This window comes from Schistocerca americana, chromosome 8, assembly GCF_021461395.2.
Source record: "Schistocerca americana isolate TAMUIC-IGC-003095 chromosome 8, iqSchAmer2.1, whole genome shotgun sequence".
NCBI classification, from domain to species: domain Eukaryota; kingdom Metazoa; phylum Arthropoda; class Insecta; order Orthoptera; family Acrididae; genus Schistocerca; species Schistocerca americana.
Window position 1 is genome coordinate 226,472,353 of NC_060126.1, and position 22,277 is coordinate 226,494,629.

Here is a 22,277-nt window from a genome sequence, read left to right on the forward strand (position 1 = left end):
AAGAGTAGGACTCTCTAAATTGTACTAGCTCTGTACTATGTGCTACTATCGGACCACTGCCACCAATCGGACTCGTTGGCTGGAGGTTCGTGACATGTACATACTACTCGTATTTGCAAAACACTCACCCAACAGGCTATGTTGTTGATGTAAAATGCTTCAATAGGGGAAGGAAATGATATTGTAGTCAAAGAACAGGAGACCTATGAAAACAAGAACAATTTTTATGATAAACGTGGCGGCATCATGTTGTACACCAAAGAGAGAGGACCTACCAACATCTGCACTCAGGTGATCTAGACAATGTTCAGATGTTGTATTAAATCTAAGTGAGGCATATACCACGCACCTGAACAACAGCAACATCGTAGTCTATAGTCTGGTCGTTGTACGATGCGTGCATGTAGCCAGAGCTGGCGCTTCTGACGAAACCGCCGCTTCCACGGGTTGAGGTGCCGGCCCGGAAACTGATCAGAGAGAGGATAATGCCGTCCACACAGTGAGCAGCCGTCAGCGCCCAGTTGGAACTGATGATGGATGCACCACAGATGTGCGAACCGCCGTACTGGAAAGAGAGTTGCCACGGGTAGTTGGCTATGTTGGCAGAGGATCCTCCAATGATGCGGCCATTACCCTTGCTCCACAGCCTGGCCGGAGTGGGCAGAGCTAGAGCAGAGCTCAGCAGGAACACGAGGAAGATGGCCAGGTGCTGCATTGTGGAAGCTGAGTCTGCCAGAGCAGCCGTCCTCACCCTTTATATACCATTAAAACTGCAGACATACACTCCTGGAAATTGAAATAAGAACACCGTGAATTCATTGTCCCAGGAAGGGGAAACTTTATTGACACATTCCTGGGGTCAGATACATCACATGATCACACTGACAGAACCACAGGCACATAGACATAGGCAACAGAGCATGCACAATGTCGGCACTAGCACAGTGTATATCCACCTTTCGCAGCAATGCAGGCTGCTATTCTCCCATGGAGACGATCGTAGAGATGCTGGATGTAGTCCTGTGGAACGGCTTGCCATGCCATTTCCACCTGGCGCCTCAGTTGGACCAGCGTTCGTGCTGGACGTGCAGACCGCGTGAGACGACGCTTCATCCAGTCCCAAACATGCTCAATGGGGGACAGATCCGGATATCTTGCTGGCCAGGGTAGTTGACTTACACCTTCTAGAGCACGTTGGGTGGCACGGGATACATGCGGACGTGCATTGTCCTGTTGGAACAGCAAGTTCCCTTGCCGGTCTAGGAATGCTAGAACGATGGGTTCGATGACGGTTTGGATGTACCGTGCACTATTCAGTGTTCCCTCGACGATCACCAGTGGTGTACGGCCAGTGTAGGAGATCGCTCCCCACACCATGATGCCGGGTGTTGGCCCTGTGTGCCTCGGTCGTATGCAGTCCTGATTGTGGCGCTCACCTGCACGGCGCCAAACACGCATACGACCATCATTGCCACCAAGGCAGAAGCGACTCTCATCGCTGAAGACGACACGTCTCCATTCGTCCATCCATTCACGCCTGTCGCGACACCACTGGAGGCGGGCTGCACGATGTTGGGGCGTGAGCGGAAGACGGCCTAACGGTGTGCGGGACCGTAGCCCAGCTTCATGGAGACGGTTGCGAATGGTCCTCGCCGATACCCCAGGAGCAACAGTGTCCCTAATTTGCTGGGAAGTGGCGGTGCGGTCCCCTACGGCACTGCGTAGGATCCTACGGTCTTGGCGTGCATCCGTGCGTCGCTGCGGTCCGGTCCCAGGTCGACGGGCACGTGCACCTTCCGCCGACCACTGGCGACAACATCGATGTACTGTGGAGACCTCACGCCCCACGTGTTGAGCAATTCGGCGGTACGTCCACCCGGCCTCCCGCATGCCCACTATACGCCCTCGCTCAAAGTCCGTCAACTGCACATACGGTTCACGTCCACACTGTCGCGGCATGCTACCAGTGTTAAAGACTGCGATGGAGCTCCGTATGCCACGGCAAACTGGCTGACACTGACGGCGGCGGTGCACAAATGCTGCGCAGCTAGCGCCATTCGACGGCCATCACCGCGGTTCCTGGTGTGTCCGCTGTGCCGTGCGTGTGATCATTGCTTGTACAGCCCTCTCGCAGTGTTCGGAGCAAGTATGGTGTGTCTGACACACCGGTGTTAATGTGTTCTTTTTTCCATTTCCAGGAGTGTAGATGGGGTCGACGATCTTCATATCTCGTCTGCGCTTCATCATGATCTTGATAACAGCAGTAGTGATATAACTTTTATCTATTTGATGAGTCCTTGATACGAATATAGATGACGACGGTGATTGGGAGAGATGATCAACGTTCTGCTTGATTGTTACTTGTAGCAACGTAACGGTAATTTCTTACCAGTCAACTACACGTATGATAAATGTCTATTAAGAGAGTACATAAATAGGCCACATAACTTCAGTTACCTTGTAATCAAGTCCACGTTCAGTAAGAGGCTCTTAATAATTAACGCACAGCAATGTATATTTCGTTTCTTCAATATAGTGTCATTGGACTTATTGGCAATGTTTCATGTAACTGAACATGGTGTGAAATTTGTGGTGATACTTAACACACACGATTCTGCCACATTCCAATCGCACATAGATGTCCATTAAATATCATCTATATTGTTTTCCGTTTAGACATTAATAACAGGAATTGTAGAAATTGCTCCTTGGCTTACAGTTGGGATCGTAATTTAATGCGGATGATTCAACCTGTGGACGACAATACACATACACCAATCTGAAAAACAATATTTATTGTTAGCACTAAACCGCTGTGTAAACACATTTAAGTTCTTACAAACAAATAATCTTGAGCTAATAAAGAACTTTTAAATGGATACAGGGATTAGTGAACACAGGGTTGTCGATACGAAACTGAATGTTTTAACCCTAAAATTCTCCATAACCAAACAAAAAATATACTAATCCAAAAAATCTGATACGTGAAAATTTATTCGACCCCTTCCTGAGAATCAAACTCAGCTCTTTCCAAATTAACAATGTAGGTGTGGAAGATATAAGGCTTACATTCAAAGAAATAATATCGACAGCAAGAGTCAATACCTTCGCTGTGCGATAGGAATAAAATACAGGGTGATTCAGAAAGAATACCACAACTTTAGGAATTTGAAACTCTGCAACGACAAAAGGCAGAGCTAAGCACTATCTGTCGGCGACTTAAGCGAGCTATAAAGTTTCATTTAGTTGTACATTTGTTCGCTTGAGGGGCTGTTGACTAGGCGTCAGCGTCAGTTGATGCTAAGATGGCGACCGCTCAACAGAAAGCTTTTTGTGTTATTGAGTACGGCAGAAGTGAATCGACGACAGTTGTTCAGCGTGCATTTCGAACTAAGTATGGTGTTAAACCTCCTGATAGGTGGCGTATTAAACGTTGGTATAAACAGTTTACGTCAACTACCCGAGGCGATGGATCGGCCGCCAGGCAGCCCGTGACAGAGCACTTCATCACTGGCCTCCAAGAAGCCCTGATCTTACCCCCTGCGATTTTTTCTTATGGGGGTATGTTAAGGATATGGTGTTTCGGCCACCTCTCCCAGCCACCATTGATGATTTGAAACGAGAAATAACAGCAGCTATCCAAACTGTTACGCCTGATATGCTACAGAGAGTGTGGAACGAGTTGGAGTATCGGGTTGATATTGCTCGAGTGTCTGGAGGGGACCATATTGAACATCTCTGAACTTGTTTTTGAGTGAAAAAAAAAACCTTTTTAAATACTCTTTCTAATGATGTATAACAGAAGGTTATATTATGTTTCTTTCATTAAATACACATTTTTAAAGTTGCGGTATTCTTTTTGAATCACCCTGTATACTCGAAGTAGTGAAGCAACTTAACTCACTAAATAAAATGAAGTATTCTGGTCCAGACTGTATACCAACTAGGTTCCTTTCACAGTACGCTGATGCATTAACTCCATACTTGACGATCATATACAACGCAGAATTACAGTTACACTAACCTCACTATCAATTCACCCTTGTCAAAATACCTCGTATGTGTTATTATAAGTAAATGTTAAAATTGACCTCCACTGTACAACACATAGGAAACGCAAGGTCAATATGCTCCAAAACAGTAAAACCGCTGACTCTGGGACACAGACATGCTACAGGCATATCTAAATTTCACCACTACACCAGGTGAGTTAATATGTTGTTGAACAACAGCAAGCTGTTTATCAACCGTTATGTTTTAAGGTGGAATTTTCAGGTTCATTAAGTTGATCTTTTAAATTAACCGTCAGTTTCATTGCATACTGTTGGAGAAATTCTCAAATGGAGTTCGATATATTTAGAACTTAACTATACAACTCTCAGCAGATGTCAAAAATTCTCATGCACGCTACTTTTCTTCGTTTTACATTTACTTCCTTCTTAACTTTTCATTCTCTGTCCCTAAGGATAGATAGGACTGATGAAGAAGAGTTCCGCAGAAGGACCCCGTTTCTGTGAGGAAGAAATACATAGATGAGAGCTAATGACAGCAGTGCTTGCAGCTACTAGAATTAGGAAGACAGTTACTAGTTGAAGCATGAAGACAACTCTTAGTATCACTTTAAAAATGCATAATTATACATTAGAATCTATGCGACGAGATTCCTAGTCGTAAATCCTGATGTTAAACGGGTTAATAATTTTAACAACGTAGAACTGATATTTCAGGTTCTGCTCTATCATTTAGTTACCTCTTATACTTTTCTTTACAAAAAATGGTTTACCTTGATCTATCCAGGACGCAATCGACATTCTTCTGCCTGGAATAGAGGTATGCAGTCCTCTCAATTCAATATCTGGGGGAGGCAGATATGCATCCACTCTCACACGAATGCTGCATCAAATCTCACAATACGCGTTATATCTTACGTAAGATTTTCGTCTTTGATCACACTTCTTTTGAATTGAAATCCTTCCTGTAAAATGTACAATAATCTAACTCCAAGAATAACGTTCAAAACGGATTGCATTTCGGTAAAATTGAAGGCAAATTTCACGTATTTTGCAGTCATTATGTATCTTCCCCCGGAATTACGAAAGTGTAAATCACAACGAGAATCGACATAGCTCTAACTTTCAGAAAATGTTTATGCGTTCACAGGACTTGTTCGCATCTTGATGGAATATTGTCGAAGAAGAAGCTGTGATGTAGTAGTTACGATACTAGACTGTTGCATGGAGGGTCGTAAACTCTAAAATTTCAGTTTCTATATTCGGTTCAAGAACATTCTAGAGGTATCCAAAAATGGCAGGAATCATTGTCCTAGAATGATCTTTAGCTGTATATATACTGTATGTGTTCTGGACGTGGCAGTTCGCTCCGCGCTCTTGCATGTGCTAGTACTGAATAGACCTTCGTTAAGTAAAGTTAGTGTTCGTGATTCATCTACTTACACCTTCCTCTGCGTGACATTATTCTGGTGGAGATTCTGGGTACTGGATCTTGTGATACCGCACATTATCGACGACACAGTGGCTCCCATCAGGTCACGACAGAGCCGCCGTTTACTCGGCGAGAAACCCGAGTTCTCTGGTGACGATGCCCAAGATCCAAAGAAGTGGCTGTAAGTATATGAACGTATAGCCAAATTTAACAAATGGGATGACAAGGTGTGTTTGGTTAACGTATTTTTCTACTTGGAGGGCACTGCCAAGCAATGATTGGAGAACAACGAGGAGAAGTTCACAAGCTGGAAAATATTCCAGGCGAAACTGCGCAAGTATTTCGGGGACACACATCGACAGAAGTGCAAAGCTGAAGTTAAATTAAAGTGCATGACACAGCGTCCATGAGAAACTACAGCATCCTACATTCAAGACGTCTTGGAGTTGTGTAAAATAGTGGATCCTAGAATGAAGGAGGAACATGAACAGTGTTGCTGAGGACATGTATCAAGCCCTACTCGTGAAGTAGGTTCCGACAGCAGTCAATAAAATGGTGCCAGTATATCGAGACAATGCATCAAAAAGGAATTACACGCAAGAAGTTTGAAAGGCTTCCAAACATCACACCCATGCCTGTGATGGAGGATACAACTGATTTCACAAGTGTTATTCGTCAGATAGTGAAAGAGGAAGGCCGGCCGCGGTGGTCTAGGGGTTCTAGGAGCGCAGTCCGGAATCGCGCGACTGCTGCGGTCGCAGGTTCGAATCCTGCCTCGGGCATGGATGTGTGTGATGTCCTTAGGTTAGTTAGGTTTAAGTAGTTCTAAGTTCTAGGGGACTGATAACCTTTTGAAAGAGGAAGTTCAGAAGCCATTTGAATTGTACGGAGAGCAAATAACCGAGACGCTTGAAGAGGTCATAAGAAAGGAAGTGGAACAGACATTGAACCCAATCCCTGGTCCTTCATTTCCCTTTAAAACGGTAAATTAAGTCGAGGCCGAAGCGAAGTTACGTTCCTACAATGCCGCATGAGAAACCTATTTGGGCACCAAGGAATGCTGACGTCTGGAGGACCCAGGACAACCAACCAGTATAATTCCGCTGCGGACCACCGGGACATGTGATGCGCTATTGTCCAGAAAGGCGGCGAATATTTGATGACGCCCGCGCCAGAAGACAGTAGACCGATATTAGCCGACGCCAACTCTGGGACGACGAAGATGAACGAGAGGATGTGGGTGCAGGACGACGTTGGTCACCATCGCCACAAGCTAGCTGCTGGAGGGGACGCTCCCCAACACCCCGATCAAGGTCTCCACCGCCGTTTAGTAGCTGCATCCAATCACCTACAAGCTGCAACCTGGAAAATTCAAGGATGCGACCTTTCTTGGAAGTGAGCCGCCAAACAGAAAAATTCTCGACCGTCGCCCAAGCCCTGGAGCATCATATTCAGTCGTTTCGGAGAAGTACCGTCGCCAATTGCAAATAACGGTATTCGTTGACAGAAAAACATCTGGTGAAGGTGCATAATGGCAAATATGTAAACCTATAGGAAGAGGTTTCATTCGTGTAGATACAAGTGGTCATACACAGCCGTTAGAATTAATCGTCTTACAAGAATGTAGTCATGACATCATTCTCGGATGGGACTTTTTGAAAGCTTCTCAAGCAATTACAGATTGTGGTCGCTCAAAGGTTATGCTAGATGAGATACTGTGGACAGGAGGCTGTATTCCTGCAGTCTCTGCTGGAAAGGTAACTTGGTCATCCCAGCCTCTGTCGTCTCGCTTAAGAACGGATTCGGTGAATTGTGGATAGTTAACTGTCTAACAGAAACGTAAAACCTTACAAAACGCATGTGCCTAGCAAACACTGGGCCGTTAATTCAAGAACAGCTGAGCGTCATAGAAACCTCCCATGCCGAGACTGTGGGCGAAAGTAGGGCTACCACTACGAGACAAGACCTTCTAACTCGAGTATCATCGGATCTCACTGAGGAACAACAGAATACGCTACTTGTCATTCTTCAAGAGTTCTCTGAATGCTTCAATCCACAGGTGAAGAGCAGATTAGACAAATTGACAGTGAAGCACCGGATTAGCATTCAGCCTTCGCAGAGCCCATGGTCGTCATCAGTGGCCCTCATCGGGAAGAAGGATGGCAATTGGAGCTTTTGTATTGATTACAGGAAGATTAATAAGGTAACTAAAAAGGACGTTTAAGATCTTTCATGAATTGACTATACACTAGATTGTCTGGAGGGGGCTAAGTTTTTCTCAACCATCGATATGTACTCGGGATACCGGCAAATCGATGTAGATGATGCCGATCGTGAGAAAACTGCATTCATCACCCCTGAGGGCGTGTATGAGTTTAAGGCATTGCCGTTTGGTTTGTGTCATGCACGAGCAACTTTTGAACTAATGATGGATAATCTTCTAAGGCACCAGACGTGGACCATGTAGCTTAGTAATTTACATGACATTATAGTGTTCTCAGAGACATTTGATAAACGCATAAAAAGACTGAGAGCCGTTCTTAAGTGTCTCCAACAAGCTGGACTGAAACTTAATCCAAGAAAGTGTCTCTTTTGAGCAAAAGAAATCAAAATACTTGGGCACCTTGCGTCAAATGAAGGTATGCGGCCAGACCCAGAAAATGTCAGAGCTATAACGGAATTTCCTATTCCTAAAGGTGTTAGAGAAGCTTCCTAGGATTGTTTTCTTATTACTGTCGTTTTACACAGACTTTCGTATAAAAGCCAGGCCACTCCAAGAGTTGTTAAAGGCCGATGCTAAATTTATCTGGGATGTTGCTCAACAAGGTTCTTTCGATGTTCTGCGAAAAGCTCTGACGACTGACCCCGTACCTGGTCTGTACGATGAGAGAGCACCTACGGAACTACACACAGAAGCCAGTGGGCATGAGATCAATGCCGTTCTGGTGGGGATTTCCGATGGAAAATGTAAGGTTATAGTATATGCTTATAGGACACTCACAAAAGCCGAGAGAAACTACTCAACTAATGTCTTTCTGTGATCTGGGCCATGTGCAATTTTCGACAGTATCTCTATGGAAGGCCATTCACAGTTGCTACAGACCGTCATTCACTTTGTTGGCTGACAGGTGTTAAGGATTCAACACGATGACTCGGCAGGTGGGCACTACGTCTTCAAGAGTATGACATTACCATCGTGCAAAAAAGTGGAAGGAAACACCAAGATGCCGACTGTCTCTCAAGAAACACTGTGCACCACCATCAAGACTTTGACGAAGATAGTGACTCTCTCGCTGCAGTCCAGGATCTCTTTGCTGAGCAGAAGAAGATATGCTTGTCTTAGATCGGTCAGAGGATGTGAAATGACAATTTAAGGTAGTTAATGGATTACTTTGCAAGAAAAGCATTGATCCTCGAAAAGAGGTGGCTACCAGTGATTTCTAAACACATGCGCTACGATATTCTACGGAAATTCCATGAAACACCTGAGGCCGGACATTTAGGATTTATTGAGACATACCACAGGATCCGCAAGAGATTTTTCTGGCGAGGTTTATTTAGGAGTGTCCGTCACTATGTATCGCACTGTCGAGAGCGCCAGAGGAGAAAGCCAGTTCCTCAGAAACCACCTGGCCGACTCCTACCGATTTCACCAGCCGAAACTCCTTTCCAGCGTGTTGGGATTGACCTCCTCTGACGATTTCCAACGTCTGCAAGTGGCAGTAGACGTATTATTGTTTGCACTGATTATCTGAGCCGCTATGCCAATACAATTGCCGTGAAAACAGCCGTAGCATGCGAGGTGTGGTGTCACCGCCAGACACCACACTTGCTAGGTGGTAGCTTTAAATCGGCCGCGGTCCATTACTACATGTCGGACCCGCGTGTCGACACTGTCAGTGATCGCAGATCGAGCGCCACCACACGGCAGGTCTCGAGAGACTTACTAGCACTCGCCCCAGTTGTACGGACGACTTAGCTAGCGATGCAACACTGACGAAGCCTCGTTTATTTGCAGAGAAGATAGTTAGAATAGCCTTCAGCTAAGTCAATGGCTACGACCTAGCAAGGCGCCATAACAATTGACAGTTATCGTATGAAGCATGTCTCATCAAGAACGATGTATACAAATGATGGATTAAAGTTAAGTATTCCAGCAGCTACGTACTTTTCTTTGTAGCATTCATTCCGTATCCTGTTTCAGACCTCACGCCATCCTGCGTGAGTGTAAGTGCGTGCCTTTCGGTTACCCGTCACTGTGGACTGGCTGTCTTGTCAGTCCACAACACGAGGTACCCAAATTCATCGCTGAAGACACTATATTAAAAGACGGTGCCCCGACGTCGCTAATTACGGATCGAGGGGAAGTTTTTCAATCAAATTTTGGGATAGAATTAAACCATCGGTGCTACATTACTCGTCACACGACGATTGCCTACGATCCGTAAACTAACGGGCTTACAAAATACCTTAATAAGACTTTGGCCGACATGCTATCAATGTTCGCCAATATTGAGCAGAGCAACTGGGATGTGCTACCTTTCGAGACGTTTGCCTACAACACCGCCAAATAAGGCACCACTGGATTTAAGCTATTTTTCCTGGTGCATCGGCGTGAGCCGACTACGACTATGGACACTGTGTTTCCGTTACATCCTGATGACGTGGACGACGACTACGTCGGCCAGGTGTTAACCAGAGCTGAGGAAGCTCGGCAATCAGCTCGAATACGCACGCTGCAGGCTCAAGAAAACGATCGCCGAAGGTATGACGCAAGCCACCGTCCTGTTGTACACAAGCCTAGTGACCTCGTCTGGATCTTTACTCCTGTTCCGTAGGTTTATCTCTCTGAGATGCTGATCAGGCGCTACTTTGCACGTTATAAGGCTATAAGACAGTATTCTGATGTTACCTATGAAGTTGAAGATTTCGACCCCAACACAAGACGACGAAGTATCAGAGAGACGGTCCACGTCGTTGGAATGAAGGCCTATAAGGATCATGCAACCCGGGTCAAATTCGAAGCTCCAGCGACAGGCAACAAGCGGAAACGTGACGAAGAGCGTAGCTGTAGAAGAACTTCTAAGAAGATCACCGCCAGGGCGAATATCAGTCATCAGTATGCAGGACCGATGACTCATTCCCGGACTAGGACGACGTAACACCGAGACGCTGTTCTCTTCAGTAGACAGCAATCTCCCTGATGAAGCTGTGGTGGAGTGGTTATGATATTAGACTAGTACATGGAGGATCGTGAGTTGAAAACTCACCTGAGCTGTGAAGTTTTAATTTCTATATTCAGTTCGAGTACATTCCAGAAGTATCCACAAATGGCAAGAATCACTGTATTGGAATCTTCTATAGCTGTATATATACTGTATGTCTTCTGACCGGAGGCAGTTTGCTCCTCGCTATTCTATGTACAAGTGCTGAAAAACCTTCGTTAAGTGAAGTTGGTGTTCGTGATTTATCTGCTTACACCTTCCTCTAAGTGACATTATGTTTACTTATCGATCGTCGCAATACTACTCTGACCTTAAAACCCATAAATGATAAGTTTGGAAACAATAATTTTATCGCGTTGTAATAATCGGCGGCACTAAACCGCCGTCCGTAATTGAATGTTACTTTCCTACCAATTCAACTATTTTTTCTCAAGTTTAGGAATGTGTACAACATTGATAAGTGTGTGCTCTGTGGAGAAATTAACTATAGCAGACGCATTCACTGAACTATTTCTTTTTTTTTTTTTATCAGTTCTCACACTGGTTTTATTCGTCCCGCTACGAATTCCTTTACTGTGCCAACCTCTTCATCTCAGAGCCGTTCTCGCAACTTAGTCCTCAATTATTCTATGGATGCATGCATATATCTGTCTTCCTTTGTTGTTTTTACCTTCTTCAGCTCCTCCTAGTGATGTGGTCCAAATGTTTCTTTTCTCTCCGATGCTTTTGAGGAGGTCTATTTCTCGCAATATCAGTCCACCTAATTTTCAACATTCTTCCGTAGCATCACATCTCAAATGCTTCGAATCTCTTCTGTTCAGTCTTCCCACAGTCCATGTTTCACTACTACACAATTCTGTACTTCAAAGACACAGTCCCAGAAATTTCTTCCTTAAATGAAGGCTTCTGTTCGATATTAGTAGACTTGTCTCGCCCAGGAACGCATTTTTCGCCAGTGCTGGTCTACTTTTTAAATCTTCCTTGCTCCGTTCATTAGAGGCTGTTTAGCTACCTCGGTAGCAGAATTCCTGTGTTTCGTCTGCTTTTAACCCACAACTCTGTGGTCAAGTTTCTCGCTGTTCTCATTTCTGCTACTTCTCATTTCTTTCGTCTTAATTCGTTTTATTCTCAATCCATAATCAGTACTCATTATATTCTTCATCCCAACTCCTGAAATCCTTCTTCCCTCTCAGTGAGGATAGCAATGCCATCAGCAAATCTTATCATTGATATACTTTCACCTTGAGTTATAATCCCACTCTTTAAACTTACCTCTATGTCCGTCATTGATTCATCGATGTATACAATGAACACTAAGGCAATCCGAACACTTCACTCTTTGTGTTCCAGTCTCATTGTTCCCTCTCGATTCTTGTACATTATATTACTCGTCTTTCTCTACACCTTACCCCTATTTTTCTCAGAATTTCGTAAATCTTGCACCATTAGTGATTGTCGAACCCTTCTTCCGCTTGACAAACCCTACCTAGGAACGTGTCTAGATATTTCTGCAGTATTGCCTCCAGTGCCACCTGCCATCTAATATTGCCCTTCTGGTGCCCTTACCGTTCCTAAAGCAATCTGATTGTCATCCTATACATCCTCAATTATCTTTTCCATTCCTTTGATTATTGTCAGTAATTTGGGTGTATGACCAATTAAATTGATTGTGGGACATTTCTCGGACTTATCGGCTTTTTCTGTCTTAGGAATTTAGTGGACGATGTCTTTACGAAGGTCAAGTGGTACATCGGCAGTCTTCTATATTCTACATTTCAACGAGAATGGTCGTCTTGCTGACACTTCTTTCAATGATTTTAGTGATTCTGATGGAAAGTTGCCTATCCCCTTTTCCGTTTTTGACCTAAGTCCTATAAAGCTCTTTTAAATTCTGACTCTAATCCTGGATTCCTCCTCTCTTTCCCGTCACGTTATCAGACTATTACTCTCACTCACAAAGGCCTTCAGTGTACTCTTTCCACTTATTTCGCCTTAGCTGCACTGCACTGCCCATTTGTTTCGTTACTGACTGGCTTGTATTCCTGTATTCGTGAATTTTCCTGAATATTTTTTTGCTTCCATCCTACGTCGACATACCGAAGTATTTGTTCTATTGCAGATGATTTCTTTGCAGCTACCTTTGTTGTACCTTTCTTTTCCTTTCTAACTTCTGTCACTGTCCTTTTCAGAGATGTTCATTCCTATTTAACTGCACTGTCTACCGAGCTATTCTTTATAGCACTACCCATAGTCTTAGAGAACTTCAAGCATATGTCGTCATTCGTAAGTTCTTCGGTATCGAAAGTCTTTGCGCATTGCTTCCTCCTGGCTATTCCTCCCGGCAGCCCACCCTACATTGTTACTATATTGTAATCTCTGCCTTTGTCTGATCTTGGGTACGCTGAGAGTCCAATATCTGAAATCGTGATCTCTGCATGAACATCACGTAGCCTAACCGAATTCTTCCCACATCTCCAGACCTTTAACAAATACACCTCCTCTTCTTGCGGTTCTTGGACAGAGCATTCGCTATTAGTTGCTGAATACAGCGGAGAACTCAATTAGTCTTTCTCCTCTCTCATTTCCATTACCGATCCCATATCCTCTCGTCAACCTTTCTTCTTCTACTTCCCATATAAGAGCATGCCTGTCTCCCATGACTGTTAGATTTTCACTCCCTTTGTGTACTGAATTACCCGTTCTTTATCCCCATAAACATTCTTTCTCTCTTCATCTCTTGCTTTCAGCATCTGGATTTATACCAGATCTGTTGTTGTTGGTTTCATGATTATGACGAGAACAGCCCTAGCACTGAACTGTTCACTATAACTCACTCTCTGACCTACCTTCCTGTGCATAACGAACCCTACCCCATTATACAATTTTCTGCTGCTGTTGATATATCCTTAACTAATTTAACCAGAAATAGTTGTTATTCCCCTTTGAGTTCATTCCCTCCCTCTATATCTAGATTAAGCCTTAACGTTTCCCTTTTCAGAGTTTCTAGCTTCCCTACCACATTCAAACTTGTAACTTTCAACACCCCGACTCGTAGAACATCACCCTTTCATTGGTAATTCCACCTCTTTCTCATGGTCAAATCGCCCCTGGCTGTGTCCTATCCTCCCAGATATCTGAATGGGGGACTAGTGTGTAATTTTTTAGCAAAGGGAAAATCGTCAAGACAGTTTTTCAATTCAGGTCACACGTCCTGTGGATGCACATTGGGCAGATTCCAAATGTAAAGGCAAGTGAGTTTTCTGAACCGCTGTCCACTCTTCCGCCCTCTTTCACAGGGCCGTTGTCGGAACGGGGGCGAATTATTATACCAGAAGTATTCGGCTGCCATTGCTGATAATTTTTACTCAATATTTAAGCAGCAGACGTGTTCGAACAGTGGGCCCAGGAGGTTTTGATTGCTAATCAAAGGTGGTATTCCCTCCTCTCTGCACCGCCACGTCATTGCGCAGAGTTCAGTATAGAGACAAGCTCGCACGCTGCTCTACTTGTCTCTATACCGATCTATGATGAAGCAGTCATCATCATCCAGTTACGACGCCAGTGCTTTTCAACTCTCAGCTGGAGATGTACTTATGTAAATGTTGTACTTGGACTTCCAGAGAAGAGTTTGTAATGCTGTGCATTGATACACTCATGTGTCATTGGATTATATAATTATCATTCATTTTCTAGGGTCAAGAAATATTTCATATGTTGTAGTTCCGATTAGCTGTCTTCCAGGGCAAACCAAGAACCCGATTTATGATCAGATGATTGTAGTTTCGTCAGGTCATAAACAATGGTAACTAGAAGTCCCGCCTAACCTGATCGCTTTTTTCGCCTGCCGTCTTCCCTGTATGTGAGATGCAAATGTATTGTTCCTGATTGCTGCTGCCCTAATTTTTCTCATATCTGTTGTCCTACGTTTCTTCATTCGGGTTACAGTGTGTCTTACAATACTTCACTATGTCTGAGCAACCACAGGAATAGCTCTAAGCGAAACTGGAGAGTTACAGGATCATCACATTGAACGCCTGCAGCAATCAGCCAGAAAAATTATTTACTAAACAAACAAGCAGCTTCCCGCTGGTAGCTGCTCCCAGATTTCGCCCATACCACAGCCAGGTCGCAAGATGGTCAGACTAAACGGGGCAATGGCAGGCCCACTTTGCTGCCTATAAAATAACAAGGATGCAGGGCTAAGCTTACTTCTGGCTCACCATTGGTCCAGACGTTGATCGCCTCCGTGTAGTGTGGCGGAACTGCTCCCAATAAAGTCTCGTAAGATGATCTTGTTCAGTTACTGGATGAACATGTCGTAGTCTAATTCGTAGAATCTGCACGGTTTCAATTCTTTCGTATGAAGCAGCAGCCTGCCCTGACAATGAAAGAGTGGAGAGCAGAAGCCAGGAGTCTAACCACGCATTTCAAGCTTACGTATTCTTGTTTAATTAACTGTAGTGGTGTCATATATCTGAATGCTATCACACGAAGAGTATGAGATACACACATTCTCGATGAAATGTTCAAACGGCTACACCCTGATATAAAATCAGTTCTGTCTATTGTGGACTCTCAAACAGTTGTGCGCCCCACAGAGGTTCTTTAGAGCCTTCATGTATTTCAGTCGTTCACAGTGCATCACGCGCTCTGTCTCTAGTGAAAAATAGTGTTCAGGTGTTTCAAAATAAAACTCAGACAAATAGTAAAAGCGGTACAAGTGAAGACTACAGTGTCAGTCTCGTGGTAAATGGCGTATTCTAAAAAATTATGTGACAAAATCATGTCCGCTGCGCTTTTTGAACAGGTTTGGAAACACTTTTCTTGTCCTTCTGCAAATTGCCTTCGATGTTGACCCGCCTGCCACATTCATTTAGTGTGTTTATGCATAAAGCAAGGTAAGGGCATCAGCCGCTGTCACGTGAGAGCCACGGCGGTCACAGCTACTCTGTCAACAGGTGTGTAAGGAAAGGGCCTCGCCACTCACTCACACGCAAGCCCGACATCGCACTTCCGAATCGCTGAAGTCTCCCGTTGAAATATGCAGGCAGACGAACAAAGTTTTTGTTCAGTTACGATTGAAAAAAATTAACGGTTGGACACTAGTGCTTCAGTTTCCCTGATTAATAACGACACGTGTGACAGAGCTACTTCCCCTCGTAGCCTATATCGAATTTTACTGAATACAATCTGCATGACATTCAAGTCCTTGGCATGTGCAGTTTGCCAGGAACTTATCAGAGAGTGACAAAGGTGTGTCTCTTTTCATGTTCTTTATTCAAAGGCAGTGAAAATACACAACTGGCCATTAATGTTGCTATACTAAGATGAAATGCAGATGATAAACGGGTATTCATTGGATTAATGGTTCAAATGGTTCAAATGGCTCTGAGCACTATGGGACTCAACTGCTGAAGTCATTAGTCCCCTAGAACTTAGAACTAGTTAAACCTAACTAACCTAAGGACATCACAAACATCCATGCCCGAGGCAGGATTCGAACCTGCGACCGTAGCGGTCTTGCGGTTCCAGACTGCAGCGCCTTTAACCGCACGGCCACTTCGGCCGGCTATTCATTGGATTAATATATATCGTACTAGAACTGACATGTGATTACATTTTCACGCAATTTGTGTGCATAGATCCTGAGAAATCAGCACCCAGAACAACCACCTCTGGCCGTAATAACGGCCTTGGTCCTCCTAGGCATTGAGTCAAACAGAGCTTGAATGGCGTGTACAGGTACAGCTGCCCATGCAGCTTCAACACGATATCACAGTTCATCGAGAATAGTGACTGGCGCATTATCACGAGGCAGTTGAACGGCTGGCCGAGCGGTTCTAGGCGCTACAGTATGGAACCGCACGATCGCTACGGTCGCAGGTTCTAATCCTGCCTCCGGCATGCATGTGTGTGATGTCCTTCGGTTAGTTAGGTTTAAGTAGTTCTAAGTTCTAGGGGATTGATGACCTCAGAAGATAAGGCTCATAGTGCTCAGAGCCATTTGAACCATTTGAACCAGTTGCTCGCCCACCACTGACCAGACGTTTTCAATTGGTGAGAGGTCTGGAGAATGTGCTGGCCAGGGCAGCAGTCGAACATTTTCTGTATCCAGAAAGGCCCGTACAGGACCTGCAACATGCGGTCGTGCATTATCCTACTGAAATGTAGGGTTGCGCTGGGATCGATTGAAGAGTAGAGCCAGGGTCGTAACACATCTGAAATGTAAAGTCTACTGTTCAAAGTGAAGTCAATGGGAACAAGAGGTGACCGAGATGTGTAATCAGTGGCACCCCATACCATCACGCCGGGTGATACGCCAGTATGGCGATGACGAATACACGCTTCCAATGTGCGTTCACCGCGATGTCGCCAAACACGTATGCGACCATCATGATGCTGTAAACAGAACCTGGATTCATCCGATAAAATGACGTTTTGCCATTCGTAGACCCAGGTTCGTCGTTGAGTACACCATCGCAGGCACTCCGGGCTGGCTCTGAGCACTATGGAACTTAACTGCTGTGGTCATCAGTCCCCTAGAACTTAGAACTACCTAAACCTAACTAACCTAAGGACATCATATACATTCATGCCCGAAGCAGGATTCGAACCTGTGGCCGCAGCGGTCGCGCGCTTCCAGACTGTAGCGGCTAGAACCGCTCGGCCACTCCGGCCGGTGCAGGCGCTCCTGTCTGCGGTGCAGCGTCAAGGATGACCCAGCCATGGTCACCGATCTGATAGTCCATGCTGCTGCAAACGTCGTCAAACTGTTCGTGCAGATGGTTGTTGTCCTGCAAACGTCCCCATCTGGTCAGGAATCGAGACGTGGCTGCAAGATCCGTTACAGCCATGTGAGTAAGATGCCTGTCATCTCGACTGCTAGTGATATGAGGCCATTGGGATCTAGCACCGCGTTCCGTATTACACCCCCTTGAACCAACGATTCCATATTCTGCTAACAGCCATTGGATCTCGACCAACGAGAGCACCAATGTCGCGATACGATAAACTGCAATCGTGATAGGCGGTTTTTATCAAAGTCGGAACCGTGATAGTACGCATTCCTCCTCCTTACACGAGGCATCACAACAACGTTTCACTAGAAACGCCGGTCACTTGCTGTTTGTGTATGAGAAATCGCTTGAAAACTTTCTTGATGTCAGCACGTTGTAGGTGTCGCCACCGGCGCCAACCTTGTGTGAATGCTCTGAAAAGCTAATCGTTTGCATATCACAGCATCTTCTTCCTGTCGGTTAAATTTCGTGTCTGTAGCACGTCTTCTGTGTGGTGTAGTAATTTTTAAGGCCAGTAGTATATTTCTGAGTTAGATTTGTTTGATTGGTTCAACCTGCAACCGCGCGACCGCTACTACCTGTGCATTCAATACGTTACATATCAGTGTTTCTGTACTTCGCACTATTGTTTCTGACTTCTGTACTAAGAGTAATGAAATATCTGAATCGGAGATTGAAAGGGCTAGAGACTTTGAAGCACACGCAGCTGTGAAGGACAATGCGCAGCCACGAATTTTTTGTGTACATGCCAGCCCCCTTGCAGTCTGGGAGCAGGTTGCTCAGGAATTGCAAAGATGGAGGAGACAAAGAGGAGAACAGTGGTTTAACGTCTCGTCGACAACGAGTTCATTAGAAACAGAGCGTAAGATAGGATTAGGAAAGAATGGAAAAGGAAATCGGCTATGACCTTTCAAAGGTACCATCCTGGCATTTGCCTGAAGCAATTTAGGGAAATCATGGAAAACCTAAATCTGGATGGCGGTATGCGGATATGAACCGTCGTCCTTCCGAATATGAGTGCAGTGTGCAAACCACTGAATTGGAAACAACGACCACATTCTTGTCTGGTCATTATAAAGAAGCCATCAGGTGGTTTATGTTTCTGTTCTGAGTAAAAAACACCAGAAAGCCCGTAACCTGTCGAGGATTCTATTCCTCCTCCACATCCAGAAGAACTAATTCACAGACTGGGATAGGGCAGCAACTTTTCACAAATACTTTTAAGAGTGGTTTGTGTAGAGCTACCGCTGGACGAGCGATAGTAAAAATTCATTTAGGTTTGTTTGAGTTTCTAAGACTACCGTTTGTAACTGCTTCAGATGCTGCAATTTTTGAGTGATTCCTGGAAATTTTAGCAGAAAAACTCTCAACAAATGGTTCAAATGGCTCTGAGCACTATGAAACAACTTCTGAGGTCCAGTCCCCTAGAACGTAGAACTACTTAAACCTAAATAACCTAAGGACATCACACATATCCATGCCCGAGGCAGGATTCAAACCTGCGACCGTAGCGGTCTCGCGGCTCCAGACTGTAGCGCCTAGAACCGCTCGGCCACTCTGGCCGGCTAACTCTCAACATGTAGAAACTATTTAGACGAGACTTCACTAAATTTCTGGAACAGCCGCGCAATTACTACTCCTTAGAATTCTGTTTCGGCCGCGTATCGCCCGTCCATCCTCAGAGTGAGTCACAAAACTAACGACAATCAGCCAAGCGCGACCTTTTACGCTCCACAACGGCGGTCGTACGTACGCTGGTCACAGATGCTGGTCGGTAACAATGAGAGACAGTTACACTCGTGGCATTTCTCTGCATTTTAATTACACCGAGAGTCGAATTACGTGACTAACGCAAATTAAAGCTATTGTCTCCATTTATTAACTGTTAAACTAATAGTATGACTTCTTGGAAAATTGAATCCCAAAAGGAAGAGGTCGATGTTAAAATATTCACGTCACTATAGTTCACCAGATGACCAGTATCTATACAGTCTTCTGCCACAACCTTTTATATATACGGGTCATTTCATGAACTACAGCGACATGAAGATTTTGCCACCCACCTCTTCCTTTGGGAACCTGTTTTCTAATATGTCACAGACATTAGATTAACCTACAACTCAATACATAGGTATGATGGTTTTAATTTTCATAAAGGATGGAATCGCACTCTTTGTGTACTTAAGTTCCATCTAAGTCGTCAAGGTGTTCCCGCCGCCGAATATACATCGATAAGCAAATCTAATATCTGAACGCTTTCACCACAGGTGACGCGTGTGTAGGAGTGCCTCTTAGCCACCGACCAGCATCTGTAACCAGCGGACGCAGTAGAGCCGCAGTGGAGCTTATAAGGTCACGATAGGCACCTTATTGTCAGTCTCTCGACTCGTTCTGAGGATAGCCAGACGATACGCAGTCCGAAATATTACTGGAAGATGCAGTGTTTGCGTGGCTGCATGACCGAAATTTAATTTATTACGCATTATACCGCAAATAGACAAAAATCCTCACAGTTGGATGATATTGTTACTGCAGGTTGTAAGCCTGCTGAACATTTAGCTAATTCACACTGCATGTTCAAAGTTGAAAGGTAGCAGTGCAAAAGTTTTCAGCGCTAGTAGATACCACAGACATCAATTTCTGCAACGACGAGTAGAGGTCGCTCAAGAAGACACGTCTCCCTCAGCACCACAGGGCCATCGCACGGTGGTCGACATAACAGCTAAGGATGGACTCACTCTGACCCCTCCAATGTTCTACTAGACCAGTTCTACTCAAGTCCCAGATGAAACTTTACTTTTCGTAAATGTCGAAGTTGTACTTAGAGAAGAGTTTATAATTTTGAGAATCAAAGGATGCTGTATTTATTCAAAGACTGTTTTACATATTCGACACTCTCCTGTGTCGATGGACTGTATAAAGTTACATAACTCATTTTAGATCCATATAATAAAGTGAAATAATGTTTGACGTATTATGGTTGCCATAAGGCATCTCCCAGAGCAACTGATGAACCACAGTTATGAGCGAAGGATTGTAGTTTACGAAACGAAGGTGATAACATATATAAAATTCATTAACAAATATTATTCTGTTATATCAACAATTTTTTTGCAATAAGATGGAATTTTTTTACAACTTTTCTTACATTTGCATTTATCTGTCCTACATTTACAGGTACTTTTCTTTAATTCTGACTATCATTATTGATTTAGAGTTTCCATGATTTTAGGGAAGATGCTTAAATATTTATACATACACTGACGCGACAAAGAAACTGGTATAGGCAAACGTACTGAAATACAGAGATTTGTAAACAGACAGAATGCGGAGCTGCGCTTTGGCAACGGTTATGTATGGTAGCAAGAGTCTGGAACAGCTGTTAGATCTGTTAATGCTGCTACAATGGCACGTTATCAAGATTGAAGTGAGTTTGAATGTTGTGTCACGAGCGATGGGACACAGATGATGTTTTGTAGACCGGATGCCACACCACATGGAATGTCGCATTAATCGGTTCTTCAATAACCATAGCCAAACGCCATACTGCATGCACTGTCGACTGCATACAGAGTGTTTGTGAACAAGCTTCGCAGCAGTTAACACGACCCGCTCTCGACATTCCCTTTTAGTATGGTTGATCGGCAGCTGCATACTAATTGTGTGTTTCGTAGCAATTGCCAGTTGTTCCTTAGCAACTGTCAATCGCTCCTTAATAATTATCAAACAGTAACATTTTAATTAGGAAGACAATTGTTTTCGGCTTAACAGACATTGTCAGCTCCTAAATAAGCACCGATACACCGGGTGCATGGTCATAAATTGAACTCAAAAATCTCTTTAAACTTGCTCTGTTTCGCTAGTCTTTACACATTGTAAAGGAATTATACAGACATTTTTTTATGAATATATAGACACTAGTTCAACTACCAGAGATTAATGTGTAAAGCATTTGCTGAACCTTTAGAAGCTTTACGCTCTTCGTTTATTAGTTTTTATAATAAGTTACCTTTCGCTGTTATCCTGTCCCAGTATTAAGACGTGTTGTGCCATTTCTTACTGATGAAATTGTGTTAAATAATGAAAGTGATTTTGAAGCAGAGAGATTTCATCATTTGTGATACCATGGGTCCAGCTCTTGAAATTCTGGAAAATTATTACTATTATTTTAATTTTATGCAGAGAATTTTGGTGGAGACGACGCTGCTCGACAACAGAGGTACGTAACTGTGTTCATCTTTTTGCTTTCATGGCCGCTACCGTCAATTTCAATATATTTGCCGTGACATTCAGAACGTGCGGTATTTTTTTCATTTAATTTCGAAGTCAACGCATTTACGTTCTAAGATTAATAAATTCATTTAACTGTAAATCTTTTTATCCAGGCCACGGGGGATGATTGCACTCAGAATGTACGTGCCTCTATCCCGTTCATATATTCTCATACATTTGAGTGTGTACTAGCGTAACTCTATTTAAGACTCATTTCCTATACAGTATTAACGCTTTTTTTAAACACTAATTTGCGAATGTACGTGCCATCTTATTTTATGTAGTCAGTCGGCTGTATTCTTGAACAACATTGTTTGTAATATTCAGTGGCTTAGTTTCCACAACTGATCTTTGCCTATGTCGCAAAAGCGCTTCACGCGAAATATTTTTTACGCAACATCCACAATAACTTTTATTTCAAAATTTCGACAACCGACTGAATAAAGATTTTTCTAACAATAATAACAGCAAAGCATAATAAAATAAGAGGACGCGTTACAAATGGCGTCCGAGTGCCATGACGTTAGCTAATTTTCAGAAA

The 22,277-nt window shown here is 43.9% G+C and overlaps 1 protein-coding gene across 1 annotated transcript in view; it reads right to left on the reverse strand.

Moving 5' to 3' along the window:
• The window catches only part of LOC124545698 (trypsin delta-like), a 45,640-nt gene that overhangs the window by 2,790 nt on the left and 20,573 nt on the right, over positions 1-22,277 (reverse strand). The window contains exon 3 of the mRNA XM_047124645.1: positions 350-729. Coding sequence (XP_046980601.1) covers positions 350-729 — 380 coding nt within the window. The remainder of the gene's footprint in view (positions 1-349; positions 730-22,277) is intronic.